Raw genomic sequence first — 15,582 nt, forward strand, 5'->3', positions numbered from 1 at the left:
TTCAGTCCTCTGACTTTCCTCTTCTTCAGTATCGTATTGGCTATTCTGGGTTCTTTGCCTTTCCACATAAACTTTAGAATCAATTTGTCAATATCCACAAAATAACTTGTTGAGATTTTGCTTGGGATTGCACTGAATCTATAGATCAAGTTGGGAAGACCTGACATCTTGAGTTTTCCTACCCATGAACATGAAATATCTCTCCATTTATTTAGTTCTTCTTTGAGTTCTTTTGGCAGAGTTTTGTAGTTTTCCTCATATATGTCTTGTACATATTTTGTTAGATTTACACCTAAGTATTTCTTTGGGGGAGTGCTAATATAAATGGTATTGTGTTTTTAATTTTAAATTCCACTAATTGTTAATTACTGGTATATGAAATATTTTTAAGATATTTTAACAGGTGTATATTTCAGAGTATGGCTCCATTCTTGTCAGGCTAGCTACCTTTCCCTTTTCTTTGTAAATGCTTCCATCTTTTTCTTTTGTATTGTTACTAAACTTATTTTTAAGATTTTTCTTAAATCTTTTTTCTGATTATCAAATTGATACAATTTTATTACAAAACATTTGAAGAGAGGCAAATATAAAAGTGAAAACCCAAATTACCCGTAAAACTATCTTACAAATTTTACTACTGTTAATACTTTTGTTTATTTCCTTGCAATTACTTCCTTTTTGGGTACATGGGTGTAAACTGCATTGTATTAACTGAATCATATTGTATATCAAGCTATATAATCTACTTTTTCACTCAGTATAATACCATGACATTTTTTCCTATGTTATTAAAATGTTTTTGAGAACAATTTTTAATGACTTTGTAGTATTTTCTTAAATGGATGGCTTTAGAAAACTTAAGGTATGTTCTGCTAATGGATATTTAGGTTTCCAGTTTTTGACTTTTACAACCCAGAGAATGACCCAATTTTTGTTCAAATTTCTGATAGTCTCCTTGGGAGGGAATTTTCCTTGTAGGAGATTTTCCTTGTAGGAAATTTGAAGGAGACCCATTTTTCCTTCCCCAGTGGAATCTGAAAATTGAGAGAGAGAAATTGGTCAGGTCGATGGAAACCAAAATATCTACATTTAGAAAATGGCTCGTGTGTGTAACAACAAGGAGCTGCCTAATAATGAACCTCACGGTTAGACCAGTTCACCTCCCCTGTCCTAAGCACCCTAGGACACCCACAGGTCTTGCCACGTCAGAGCTCGCCCCTGTAAAACTTGATGTTGAGAAGTTGGGGATCAAAAACACATGCTCTTCAGGGAGATAGATGCCAAAGAATAAAGGAAAATGTATCAAACAGAATTCATTCCTCTTCCATTGGGAAGGAGCAAGTGGGGGTGAAGAGCAGGCAGGAATGTTACACTAATCAAGATTATGCTTCTTAGAAACCTGAAGCAAAGGTAAGAGGGCCCACCAACACTAATGTCTTTTGTAGGTTAAATCACCTTTTAAAGCATATGGATCCAGGGGTTTTTTCCTTAACATTTTAAAAAGCATTTTATCTATATGTCTCTTTATCTGTAATGCATTCACTTGGTTCAACAATAAACATATATATTCGAAACATATTGCTTCCAGCTCTTTATTCTTCCCCATCTCATTCAGGTAATCAATTTTATTAGTTTCTTACAAATTCTTTTTGTATTTCTTTTGTGCAGAAGTAGGCAAATACAAATACGTATTCTTCTTCCTTCTTACACAGAAGGTAGCATACCGTACGCAAGAATCTGCTCTTTGCTGTGTGAACTTCACAGTCTAATCTGGGGATCCTATAGATCTTGCTCTCACGCTCCCACTCTCTCCAACAGCTGCTTGGTATTTTGTTGTGTGAATACAGCATAAATGATTTAATTTGTTCCTACAGTGTCCTCTCCAGTTGTTTCCAGTCTTCTGCTCTTAGCAAACATGCTACAATCACATGTTTATATCTGTTTAGTTCCAGAAGTGGGATTGGTGGGCCCAAGGTGAAAAATACTTGCAATTTTGATAGTTACGACAAATGACCCTCCGTATGTAGTTGTGCCATTTTGTGCCTCTGCTTGTGTTTCTCTTGTGTGGGGTGTCTAACTTTAAGATTTTTGCCAGTCTAACAGGTATATTATTTTAATTTGTTTTTGTCTTTCTAGGAGTTAGATATAGCATGTTTTTCCTATGTTTAAAGACCATCTTAATTTTTTTTTCTGTGCAGTATCTATATTCATTGCCCACTTTTTCCATTGGTTTGTAATCTTTTAAATCTTTTTCTTTATTTATTTCTGGTTGTTCTTTATATATCAGGGAGATTAATTCTTTGTGGTACGAGCTGCTAATTTTTTGTGAACTTTTAAAAAAGCCTTTTAACTTTTTTTTTTAACATAATTAAGGTCATACTATATACATAATTCTGTGTTCTGCTTTTCAGTCGTAACATTATGTCACCAGTATTTTTATTTTTCAAATGTAGCATGTTTTTACCCCGCGGAAGGAAATGCAGAGGGAGGTCCTGGAATGTAGAGGATGTTGCCCTGACTTGTTTGGTACTGAAGTTAAGGTGATAGTGCAGCAGAGTTGGAAGAACACAGAATTTGGAGTCAGGAGACATTGGTTTGAGTCCTAACTTTATCACTTACTGTTTAAAACCCTGTTAAAGTCTCCGAAGTTCTATGTAAAAGAGTTTATATAATATAGGCTCTCACAGGACATCTGTGAAGGTCAGCTCAGGTGAATTGTGTAAAAGCATTTGGCAAACTTTACAATGTTAGGCAATTATTTGTGTGTGTGCAGCTCTGATCACCCGTCTTCCTCTGCCTGCCTCCAAACATCGGAGCTCTGGAACTAGTATCCCTAGGCTCTGTGAGATGATGCAGTAAAAAAATGGCAGGTATTTAATACAATGGAAACCAATTTGATACAGTACTAGAACAGTAATAACAGACTCAAAGCCATAAAGAGATTTAATAAATGAGAAGGGGGATTACTTTTATGGAGAAAAACTTTGTCCTGTCCTTGGAGGATACAGGGGATAAAAGAGGACACAAAAATGTGGTATACGAATGCTGAGAAGAAAGCTCAATAAATGCCATTGTTTAAGGCCAAACTCCATATTTGAAACTGAATCTGAATGCCTTGAATTCATTAAGGTGGTTTCCAAGTAGGAGTTCACCCACTGCCTCATGCTTCAGCTCCCAAGAAGCCTCTTAAACCAAACAGTAATTATGGTGGTTAGTCTTAAGGCAATAATGAAATCTTTAATGGGTTAAAAAAAGGTTGTTCCTATTGTATTCCTCAATTTCATTATTTATTTTTACTTTTTCCAAAGATAGTACAGTCATATAGTTAAATATTCAAAAGGCACAAAGTCTTAGTATTTACAACACACTTACCATATGCCTGGCTCTTGTTAAGTACTTTACATTTCATCCTCAAAACAACACTTATGAGGTAGGTACTGCTATCCCTATTTTGCAGACAAGGATACTGAGGAACAAAGAGGTTGGGTAACTCGCCAAAGTCACGTAGCTAGGAAGAGGCAGAGCGAGAACTTGAGTCCAGGCTGCCTGGCTCCAGAGTCTAGACTCCTCCTCACTATGCCCTTTGAACAGATGTGTACTAAATAGCACAGGGGAAGCCTTTCCCTGGGCTCTGTAAAGAGTTGACAGTGAAGTCTTCAGCTTACTTCTCCCCCTCAACAACCCTGCTTTCTACTCCAGACACAACTGGTCTTACCGATTCATTGCATATCTTTCTAGAGGTACTCTATAAGTATATAATAAAATTGAGAGTTTCTTCCCCCTCTGTTTTTCCTGTTTTAAAATACGCATGGTGGCATTCTATACACAATGTTCTGTACTTCTTTTTTCTAGTTAAAATGATGTCTTAGAGCTTACTATATGATTACATAAGGAGCTTCCTCATTTGTTGTTGTTCCCGGACAGTACTCCATTGTATGGGTGTGCCCTCATTTGTTTAACCATCCCATGTTGACAGTTCCTTTCCAGTCCTTTGCTATTCCAAACAGTGCTGCACTGAATTCCTTTTTGTGCATAATCATGTTGGACCTGTGTGAGTTGATCTGTGGGATTAATTCCTACAAGTGGTGTTGCTGGGTCAAAGAGGATGTGAGTAGGTTTGTTTGTACTTATCTCTCTTTTTTAAAATTTTTCTTATTTTGGCCCCTCCCTGCAGCCCAGTCCTGCAGCGCTGCTTTCCACTGCCCTCCCGTGTGCTCACCTGTACCCATCTCTTTTCGAGATAATATCTTACAACCAAAGATAGATATGGGTTCTATTTATTTTGGCTTTCTTATATTGTAAACAAAAGACCTTATGCAGAGAATCCTGCTTTTGACCTCTGGAAACCTCTGAGAGAGTAGAATTATTACCTTATTTGTGTACAATTTAAGTGGATCTAAAATTAATGAATATATAGGCAGTGTCTTGAATATTTACTTTGAAATTCATTCGTTTATCTGCTATTGGTATACAGTTTCCCTGGGAGAGGAGGATGGGCAAACTTTACCTTCAGGAAAAGATGTGAAAACATGTTGATACAAGTTGGTTTTCAGCAGAGCCGTTATACATTTCAGTAATCCTGGAATATAGTAATGAGTGTTGACTGTTTGGGTTATGCTGACAGGAGTGTGAAAGAATCAGCTCATTGAATATTGAATTAATGCATGCATGGAGATGAACAGCAAAAGCTCTTTTTTTTTCCTTTTAGTATAGGTAGTTTCTAGTTTATAGATACCGGAAAAGAATGACTAGTGCTGTTTTAAGCAGTAAAGGAACCATTTTGGAAAATATGGGCCATTTTAGAGAGTTTGTGAGATTTTAAAGGGGAGAAAGGGAAGAACCTATTAAGAATAACAACAAAATCTGGGAAAGCTAGCCAGGGGCGGAATCCTGCTTGGCACGGTGACCAGACTACTCCATGTTCCTCTTGCTTCAAAAGAACTTACTTGCGCTTCTCCTCTTCAAATTTTGTTAGCATCTTTTGAAAGTTCTATCAATTGGAGGTGTGTTTCTATTAAGAAGCATGCTTATCAAAGTGTAGAGTACACTAGAAAGGTTAAGGGATGCTTTGCAGTAAAGTAGATTAATTAACACTGCTTTCCTCTCAGTACCTGGCTGAAACCATCTATTCTAAATTATACTGTGCACACTTCATTAGATAATTTGGGATTATAGTGTGTTAGAGTGGGAAGGATGAGACCTTGAGGGGTAATTTCAGCCCCAACCCATCACTTTATAGAAAAGGAAACAGTGGACTGGGAGGTGAAGGAGTGTGAGTAGCTCAGACTGTCGGTCCCTCCTTCCCAGAACGGAGGCCTTCTGACGTCCAGGGCAGTGCTCTGCTGTTTGGCGATGACGTGGTGGCCCCAGGGCCGTGGGGTGTAGGTGGTGGTGCCGTGAGTGCCATACATAAACTTTACCTATTTCAGTGTTTTACCTGACTTGACCCTGCACGCAGGAAAGAAGGAAGAAATTCTATCTTCTCTTCTGTTCTTCAGAGTTCCCTGTTCACAGAAACCAAACCTCAGGCTGTATTATGACTCATATCATAATGATTTGTCATTGCTGTATGAACATATAATATAAAGACTTATGTGGTTTTAGCTTGTGACCCTCGCAGCCATTTATAGCATTGTTTCAGTGGAGAGAAACAAGTTCCTAGTTTCAAACAACTTAGTTACATATACACTTTGGTGGTCATATTTGTTAGGGATCGGTTATATTCAGGAAAATGTGGGGGACCTGGGTGTTACTCATTCCAGTCTTTTGACCTTCCCTCAGACATAGTAAGCATTACATTGGTCAGCAATCTGTCATCCTACAATTCCAAAATCCTGAAATCCCTGAAAAATTTTTCAGAACTGACCTGAACTGATGTGAAGCTATTTATAGTCTCTATCTAATCCACTCAGCATAAATATTCATAACTTGAGCCGGTAAAATATTAATTTGTTTGCTTTTGGGGGTTTGATTACACCTCAGACCTTGGAGGAGGTGTTACGTAATATGTGGTATAAGCTGCTTTCTAAAATCTAAAAAATTTCTGAATTCTGAAACATCTGGCCCCATGGATCTCAGTTAAAGGATTGTGTATCTGAACTTATCCTCGAGTTATGCTTTACAATTTTAAAAGTACTTTCATACTTACTCTCTGTTTTTCCCAACAACCTTGTGAGATAAGTAAGGCAGATGCATTTTGGGAAAGCTGAGCCCTAGTGCCTTCCTAAAGTCACGTGGGTTGAAAGTGGCAGAGCTAGAGTGAGCAGCTCTGTTTACCCTGGCAAATACTAATCCATGTCCCAAGCATCACGTCCTCTGTGACTTGCACCCATCGCTCACCCCTACTGTGTGGATTTGACCTTATCATTCTTTAGGTTCCCCGTAAGCCACATCAACGTTTATCTCAGTACCTGTAACAATATAGTTTACTTGTTTGTATGTTGGCCTTCCCATATCAGATGGTAAGCATTTTGAGACAGGAACTGGAAATGGTTCATTTCTATTCCTGGTATCCTTCATATTACCTGCGTTAAGCCAGGTGCTAAAAGTTTGTAGAAGGAATGAATGCAGGAGTGTGCTTTTGGACTCCTGTTACAGTGCCCTTCCCATGCCATGCTGCTGATTCTAGGGATTTATTCTTTCATTCCAGGATTCTACACATTTGTTTTACAAAAGAAACAAAGACCTTGCCTATCATGTACTTTCTTAAAGACAGAAAAAGTTGCAGCCAAATCCAGTGTAAATTTCTTTTGGTAAAATAACAGAGAGGGATACATTTAACTGGAATCCTTTTTAAATTATATCTTTAGGTTAGCCTTATGTATTAACGTTTCTGATGAGAATTGGAATCTTTAAGCTTTTTTACTATATTCTTGACCTCAAGACGGCAGTTCAGTGGTGAATTTTTAGTAGCTCCTCTGAAATTAAGCCAGGCAATTTGTGCAGCTGTGGCTGTATCCATACAATATTGAGGAAGAAAGGAAAGTCAACTAATTTGAAAGTATTTTTCCTGTTAGCCATCTTCCTGACAATACTAACCTAGCAAAAAAAAAGAATTCCAGATCTGTTACTGCCATCTATTTACATATTTTTTTTTCCTTGAAATAGTTTGTTACTGTGTGGGAAATAATGTACATTTGTGCTGACAGGGTGAACACTGTGCCATCTCAAGCATAATTTTCTCTTTTCTCCACTTCTAGTCTTCCTTTATTTTCAGGTCATAGTTATTAGGGTCTCCTCACTGTTCTTGAGCAAACATTTTGAGAATATTTCTGTTTGTATTTAGAAACTTTTTTTGAGAAAGAGAAAAAGCAGTGGGAGTTGGCAGAAAAGAGAGCATAGAATAGGGTTTAAGAGTGACTGGAAAATATCATCCTAAATATAGTAAGTTTCATCGGAGCAGGAGTTATGATTGTTCACTGCTTCATCCCAGTGCCTGGAAGAATGCTTGGCACAACAGTAGGTATGCAGGAGCTACCTGTTAAATGCATAGTATTTGCCAGTTTTTATTGTGATCATTATTGTTTGTTTTGTTTCGTTTTACCTTTTCTTGGACCGAAGTTCCCTATCATACCTGACTCTTTAAACATTCACATTCTTGAATCACAATAATGCTTCTTAAACGCTTTATGTGAACTTACTTTTGACCATATAGGGTTGTTTCCTTGTGTGAGAGTAAGAGGGAAAGCATTTTTTACGTATTCTTATTTCATAGATCACACTTCATCATGGGCATACTTGAGCCCACTTCTAGCCTGATTCCTGTAAAAGTTCAAGAGAGGAATCAAATACCAATACTAGAGCTGGTCTTGGAGGACGTGGCAAATCACCCTACAACAAATCGAACTACTGCTCTCACCCTTATTAGCCGTGACTGCTTGAAGCCCTGGGTATGTGAGTCAGTCCCAACCCTCCATTTGCCCTGAAAATGCTTTTCTCAAGCAGCTTTAGTTCTCGCCTAAAACACAGGTAGGGTCTTGTCATTCCCTTTCTCAGAACGTTGGAATGGCACATCACTGCTTGTAGAACAACGTACATTCCTTGGCATAGCATTCAAGGTCCTCCACAAGTAATCCCAAATGTCTTTCAAGCCTCATTTCCTGTGTAGTTCTTCTGCAGTAGAACATTCCAGCCACCCAAGACTCTGGCTTTGTACCATTTGACTCTGTGTTTGTGATGTGCCCTCAGCCCGCAGGGGCTCTCTTCCCTTTTCATCATTACTTGTGTAATCTTGCCATCCTTCATAACTTCATTAATCCAAATATTGATTCTTCCAGGAATTTTTCCTGTTTCCTCTCTATCTTCTGCCTTGCCCTCTTGTTTTCGTGTAGTTACCTACATGATTGTCTCTTGCAGGTTTAAAGTTCCTTGAGAATAGGGGCTCACATTTCTTATTTATTGTATGCCCAGGAGTGCCGGCATTCCTTGGCTTTCCTTGGCTTGTAGCAGCGTAACTCCAGTCTTCATGTCTCTCTTATCACATAGCTTTCATCTCTCTGTGTCTGTGTACAGATTTCCCTCTTCTTATGAGGACACTAGTCATTGGTACTCTTGTATGACCTCATCTTGACTTGATTACGTCTGCAAAGACCCTGTTTCCAAAAAAGGTCATATTCACAGGTACCAGGAATTAGGAATTGAACATATCTTTTTGGAGGACACAATTCAACCCACAACACATGGTTATATGTATTTTAAGGAGAATTCTATTTTCTGTACTTAAAATCATTTGATGTATTGCTTGTCACCTTTCAGGTAAGTAACATAGACTTTGGTCACTTGCTTCCCACTCTTGAAGAGTAGTTCCAGAAATAAGATCTGGTTTCACTTCAAACCAGGCAAATCTTAGCATCCTGGAATTTTAAAAGTGAAAAGGTCCCTGTAAGTCCTTTTGTTTGAATTTTACAGTGAGAAAAGTTAGACCAAACCATCTTATTTTCTTGTGCCTTGGGTCAGACAGCTGTGACCATAAAGTGGACAAATAATACCATGTCCCCTGATGCTAGGGGCAGTGTTCTTTTCTTGCTTTCAACAAAAGCAAAGAAATGAGGTGGTTCTGATTAGAATAAATGTCTTTCAGTCACGTATTTTAAGGCATAAGCCCAAGGGTTATTTTTCATACCTCTTTGAATCACGCAGAGAGTTGCCCTCAGTAAAGTGCTGGAAACCATGGTTGGTGCTCATAGAAGCTCTGCGATAACTGGGCTGAAGTGAATGTGGACATGAAGAGAATATATGTGTCATGTGATTACAAATAACTCAAGCCCCGTGTATGGGGGATGGTAGGGAAAAGAGGTGGCAGTGTGCCGGGAGGCTTCCATACATTATCTCCTGTAATCTTCATGACAGGCCCTAGTACTGCTTGGGGGACTGCCCCAAGGCTGTAGAACTAGTGGGAGCCGGAGCTGAGACTGGATCCTGGGGCTGCCTCATTCTGAAGCACTCATTTCACCTCCTTTCTCCTGCTTGTGCTTCCTTTACCAAACTACCCAACTGTGATTTCCTCTACTAATATTAGTGATGGTAAATGTCAAAATTATAATTAGGTATCAGACGAAAGACAGTATTCATATGGAAGAAGGAGAATAGAGTTTCCTTATATTTCATGAAACACTCTTTAATATATTTGGGTCAAAAAATCCGACAATCTGACATACATACTTTTTCCCTTCCCATAGCTTTTATTTTCATCTTTTTAAAATTGAAAAATAACATGAAACATTTACTGAGCTGTGTTGATTATTACATTTTAGCTCTTTTAGACAGGCTGTCCTCAGTTTGATTGATATTTGAGTCAGCATTACTCTTCAAAAATAAGGACTGAACAACTTGCTTTGTAAATTATAATGCCTTTTTGGCAAAATGTAATGGGGCAAATTAGATTGAGCAAGAAAACACAAGGCAATTAAATCTTTGTTGATTTTTCACTTTTATTAACTTCAACCTCTGTACTATGTTTTATTAATTTCAGAGGATATTTTTAATGACCTTGTGTAATTTTAAAATTTAGTGGTTTGGGGCACAGTCCTGAGGACTTTTTTGGTTATAAGTCACAGAAAACTAACTCCAGGAATAACACTTACTTAGGAGTAGCTGGCTTTGATTGCCAACAGGACTCTGTCTCATTCCATTGCTCACCTCTGCTTTCCTCCACTTCATTTTCAGATAGACTCTTGCCTCATAATGGCAAAACGTAGGCACCAGCAACTCCAGGGTTACCATTTACCAACCGAGCAACTGAGTTTGAGGCCTGGCTCTCACAGCTGGCTGGGGGTCGTCTGGTCATGTCTGATTGGCCAGGCCTGGATCATGGACTACCTCTGGACTGACAGTAGAAGAAAAATGATTTCCAAAATAAACTTGCCATGTTATTATCAAAATTAGCAGGAAGGGATACTGGGCATGGTAGCTTAGAACACAGGTTGTTAAAAGAAGGTACAACCAGAACTTTCTATTTTTTTGGTGCTAGGATTTAAGAAAACAAATCCGCTACCTTAGAAGAATATGTTCAGTGTTAACGACCACTGCCTTAAAAAAGGACCAATAATGCACCATTTGTCATTGGGTACCAGAGACTATCAATTTTTTTAGAAAAATTGTAACATTAACAGTTCTTTTAAGTAATTATCACCATTCTGGAGCACTTACTGTGTGTCAGCCTCTGTGTGAAGCACTTTACATATTTCATATAATCCCTACGGCAGCTTCGTAAGGTTGGCATTAATATTCTCATTGTGCTGATGAGGAAATGGAAGCTCAGAGAGTTTGGATTTGAATCCAAATGTGTCTGACTTTGCTTCACTTATCCTGTCTCTTAGTGGTACAGTTCGCTTTTGTCAGTCTGTCTGTCTCACAATCCATCTTTCAGGCATCCCTTCAGAACTACTACTCCTCCAGCGTTCTCTAAGCAGTTGGCATCCCTTTTGCCTTAGGCACCCATCGAGTCCGCCACTGAATCTTACCAATTCTGCCTCCTGAACGTGCCTCCAGTATTTGCCCCCTTCTTCCACCTTCGTTCCTCTCACTCCGGCCTTCATTATGAAGGGCCTGAACTCTTAACAATAAATTCAATTTGGCCTTCCTGCTTCCAGTCTTAATCTGTCCCACCCCTGTTTCTCGGAGCAGCCAGATTGAACTTTTAAAAAGCCAGACCTGAGCTTATCAACCTGTGTTCACCTTGGCTTCTCGGTGCACTTAGTGTGCGACCCATGCCCTGCCTGCCTTCCCAGCCCGCCTCTCAGCTTTCCTCTCTCTGGCTTTTTTTTTCCTTTCTCTGGTAGGTCAATATTACATCTTACCATGTCCCTCCCTCTTCCTATTGTGCTCTTCATTCTCACACTTTCTCTCTTTAACTCTTACTTCTTCAAGTCCTATTTAAATGTCACTTTTAAAAATCCTTAGGGACTTCCCTGCCCCCCTCCCCTACCTCTTAAATCTGAAAAATAGGAGACTCTTATCACATCCTGTACTTTTCCTTTTTGTACTTACAACAATCTGTAGTTATACATTTATATATGATTATCAGCTCAGTATTCCCCTCTAAACCAGGTACTGCATGAGGCAGGGACCAAGTCTTTTTAGTTAATTAACTGCTGAATCTGTCGTGTCACCCACAGTGCCTGGAACACAGTAGGTCCTCAGATATGTGTTGAATGGATTGACAGACTAATAACTGAATATGCCTAAAGCAGCGCATTGTAAATGATGACCCCTTCTATAGTTCTTACATTCTGATTTCGTTTATTACTCAAGAACAAACCTATATTTAGAGCAGTTTTATCCCAGTAGCTTTTGTTTTACGCAGGAATAAGCCATGCTTCCTGTATTGCTGATTGTTATTGTTAGTAATTCAGATGCTATACATTGATGCACTTGGTTTTTAAAACTTCTCTATCAGAGCCAGCCATAACAGAGGAAAATACTAAATGTTAGAATGTGTAATTGCTCTCAATTTGACCTGAGCCTGGGTGAGTGGGAGAGGAAGAGAGGAGAAGGGTCTATTGACTTGCTCCCAATGGTGCCTTGCTCAATGACACAGAAGCTCGAACACTCCTCTACCTCAGGTGTGCCATCCCCAGAACCCAGGTGTCCAAATTCAGCTCTCTCCACATGTCCTCCACTTTCTGGCTGCCATCTTTGTCCAAAGTGGCTCTAGTAGGAGAAGCTTTCTCTCCAGTAATTTATTATGTAAAGCAGTCTTCCCAAACTTTGTCATGGACACCGGCAATATTTGTATGGTCCACTGGAGTCCTGTCTGCCCCAGGTCTGAGAAGATCACTGTCTCTGCACACTTGCAACCTTCTGACATGCACACAGGCACATTGGCTGGGAAACTTCTCTCTCCGAGATCACTCCAAGTGTTGCAGATAACGTAACTGCTTTCTCTCTTTTTCATCCACAGTTGGTCATGTTCGGAGTTTGACCTGAACGAGATTCGCCTGATAGTTTACCAGGACTGTGAAAGGAGAGGCCGACAAGTCTTGTTTGATTCTAAAGCTGTTCACAAGATTGAAGAGGGGGCAGCTCAGGTATGAAATGCAGATTTGCTTTCATCTTTTTTGTTTGTGCTTTAACTGCCTGTTTGATCAATCGTTTGTTAATCCATAATCTTCTCTGTGAGCTATGTTGTACAATGCCATTAACAATTCAGAAGAAACATAAACAAAGGCTCCCCCCCACTGCCACATTTGTAGTCTTATTAATATACACAGGTGAAACTGTTAGCAAGTAATCATGACAAATGCTCAGCAACATACTGTAAATATTACTAGAGGTGGATTTGCTGGTGTATTGCAATCCAGTAAGAGTCTGATGCCAGATAATACGTGTAATGGGAAAACCAAGAACTCTCAAATTCGTGAAGTGTTAGCCTGAAGGGAAGTTGATAGATCATTATGTCTAGTATTTCTCATAGATAGTAAGAGGTATTATGTAGCACTGGGTTAAACAAAATTAAATAGCTTTCCTCACTATAGGGCTTCAGGATGCTAACAGGCATTGTCATCTTCAAAAGGGAGTGCTTCTCAAAGCTATCTGACCAATGAAGCTTTTATTTATTTCCTTTTTTTAGAGGAGGGCAGGATGGTGGTGGTAGTGTTGTAGGGCTGGGCATGGGGGGTGTCTGAGGATGGTTAAAGTGCGGACAGAGCAGCTGTGGATCCTTTGGAGCCAGAACAGGAAGCTGATGTGTCCAGATAACGAGCCAGAGTCTGGTCCTCCCTGAGTCAACTGGACCTCAGTCCAGAGTACTTCTAAGTTGTCACTTTAGACCTTTCGTTCTCTCTTCAGTAGTTATTCAGCTGTCTACAAATTAAATAAATCCATTTGTATTCATTCTTTTCATGTTCCATAACTTGCCATGTATACTGACAAAATTCTGGCAGTTTGTAGAATCCTGGCAGTTTATAGAATGTGTAGCTAAGGAAGTGAATAGTTTATATCATGATCTTTGTCTCATCAGGGCCAGGGGCTGTTTTCCTGCTTTGGATGAGGATCATTTCTGCAGGAAGGAAGTGTTTGGTTAGAGGCAGTTTAGCTGGGTGGATTCTGTGGTGCTTTAAAGTGGAAGTCTGCCAGATAGCTAATCATTACAGTAGTGGTTGAGCTTGTTAGGTTGGTAGGTGTTAGGGGGAGGCAAACAGGAGGCGAGTAATCTCTTAAGTGATTCACCCGTAGGCTTTAATGGTAGATTCGTGTGAAAGTTTACGTGAGCCAGCACTTGACCCTTGTTTGGTGGACAGGACATGGTTTCCCCTTGATTTCCCACATCAGTTCCTGTTTCCTTGAAGGCCTCGAACAGATAGTTTAATTGAACACCCACACTCTATCACTAGGGCTCCTAATGGTAGTAATAGGTAGAGGGAAAAAAATTCACTCCTGTTTTCAAAAGGAACTGAATCTTCAGTATATCGGAGCAGTGATGACACTGGAATCTGGAGCAGAAGCTTTCTTGGAAGCACTCATTTAGTCAAAAAGGCAACTATGTCTAGGGAGGCTTGTAACTTACTGAAGGCTACAGAGAGTCCAGTCAGTGCTGTATTTACTGTACCAGGTGCTATCTCCAATTATAGACTGCTCAGTGTGTTGTACCCCAGCCAAAAGGTCTAGCAGTCTGCGAGGCAGGTGTGGACTTTGTGTCACTTTAAGCCCTCTGAGGGGCTGTGTTTCTGGCTTAAGTGGTATTAAGTAACAGCTAGATCTGAAGAGGGTGTTGAGGGAGTGCCAGACGCTCGGGAACAACCAAGTACAACTTCGAATGCCGTCACTGCGGGAGTGACTGTTATGGACCAGCACAGTTTGTGTTTTCCTTACATTCTTTTCCCATTTTCAGCCCCCCACCCCCTTGGCAAGCACAAAACATCATGAGTTTGTATCAAGCACATGACTGCAGGCATTTGCATTAGACCACCAGTGTGACTGTCACATTGGAGATTAGATAAGCTGCAGTTGCATTCATGGTTTTCCAAGCAAAAGCTGCACACAAAAAAGCAAATAAGACTCAGAATAGAAACAACTTATCATAGAGGGCACAGGGTGCTTCTGTAGGGAGCAATATATTTTGGTGTAGGAGGAAGGGAAAAATTAATAAAGGTCTATCTTTATACCTTTATGTCACTGTCATAAGAACTGACAGTGAACTCTATTTCGGGACTATATAGTAGATAATCCTCTATTACCCCTAACCTTTAAAGGCCATATTTCCATCACATGCTGTATAATTCACAGGAGCTCCTATTTCAGAGTTTTGGCTCCATCTTTCACAAACTCGACCTCATGATTTTCTTTCCTATTACCTTTGAAAGAAAGCTAGAGGAGGTTTGTCATTAAAAAGACAAGCCCAGTCTTTCCATATTAATAGTTTTACCTTCTTAGTTCATTTGCTTGGTAAAATTTAAATTTGAGGCAATGTCTTTCTCCTCATCAATTTTATAGATGATGACTATACATAGTACTAAAAATCCTCTAATAACCAAAACAGAGATCAGATCTCATTGATGGTTTTAAAATATGAATTGGAATCTAAATAATAGTTGAATTATTTAAGGAGAATGAAGTTTTAATAAATAACCTTTTGACTAGTACCCTTCTTCAGTATCTCCCCCTCCCAAATATTACAGACTCTCAGGAACCACATTTTGCCCTCATTAAAAAGAAATAAAAACTCTTTTTTCTGTGCAGCTTAGGCACAACATAACAGAAGAATTTAACAAAGGAATTCCCAATGAAGAACGTGTTGAGGAAGCCTGATGTACTTAGCATTACTTTACCTTGCCTGTCTCTCTTAACCCAGAAAACAGAGGATGTCCCTATTAAAATGTCAGCCAAGTGCTGTCAAGGAAGCAGCAGTGGCAGCAGCAGCAGTGGCAGCATCTCCTCTTCCCATAGTTCTTCTGGGGGATCTTTACAACATGCTAAGGAACAGCTTCCGAAGTACCAGGTAAAAACATGCCTTCCGTGTGGAATACCCCAGGGGGCTGAAGTCATTTACTGTGATTTCTCCATGGGCAACGGTGCCTGCTTGAGGGGTCTACTCCAGGAATATGAGAATAAGTCTTCAAAAATGTGCTCTTAAATATTTCGTGT

At 39.5% G+C, this 15,582-nt stretch overlaps 1 protein-coding gene across 4 annotated transcripts in view; it reads left to right on the forward strand.

The window, feature by feature from the left end:
* Positions 1-15,582, forward strand: part of FNIP2 (folliculin interacting protein 2) — a 135,844-nt gene that overhangs the window by 47,960 nt on the left and 72,302 nt on the right. For 3 of the 4 annotated variants that reach the window (XM_046656037.1, XM_046656034.1, XM_046656035.1), the window contains exons 2-3: positions 12,401-12,527; positions 15,290-15,436. In XM_046656037.1, the coding sequence (XP_046511993.1) occupies positions 15,314-15,436 (123 nt within the window). In that variant the 5' untranslated portion in view covers positions 12,401-12,527; positions 15,290-15,313. Of the gene's footprint in view, positions 1-7,873; positions 7,890-12,400; positions 12,528-15,289; positions 15,437-15,582 lie in introns of those variants that run through there. The other variant, XM_046656036.1, reaches the window with a different exon arrangement.

Source organism: Equus quagga, chromosome 3, assembly GCF_021613505.1.
Source record: "Equus quagga isolate Etosha38 chromosome 3, UCLA_HA_Equagga_1.0, whole genome shotgun sequence".
In the NCBI taxonomy this organism is placed as follows: Eukaryota; Metazoa; Chordata; class Mammalia; order Perissodactyla; family Equidae; genus Equus; species Equus quagga.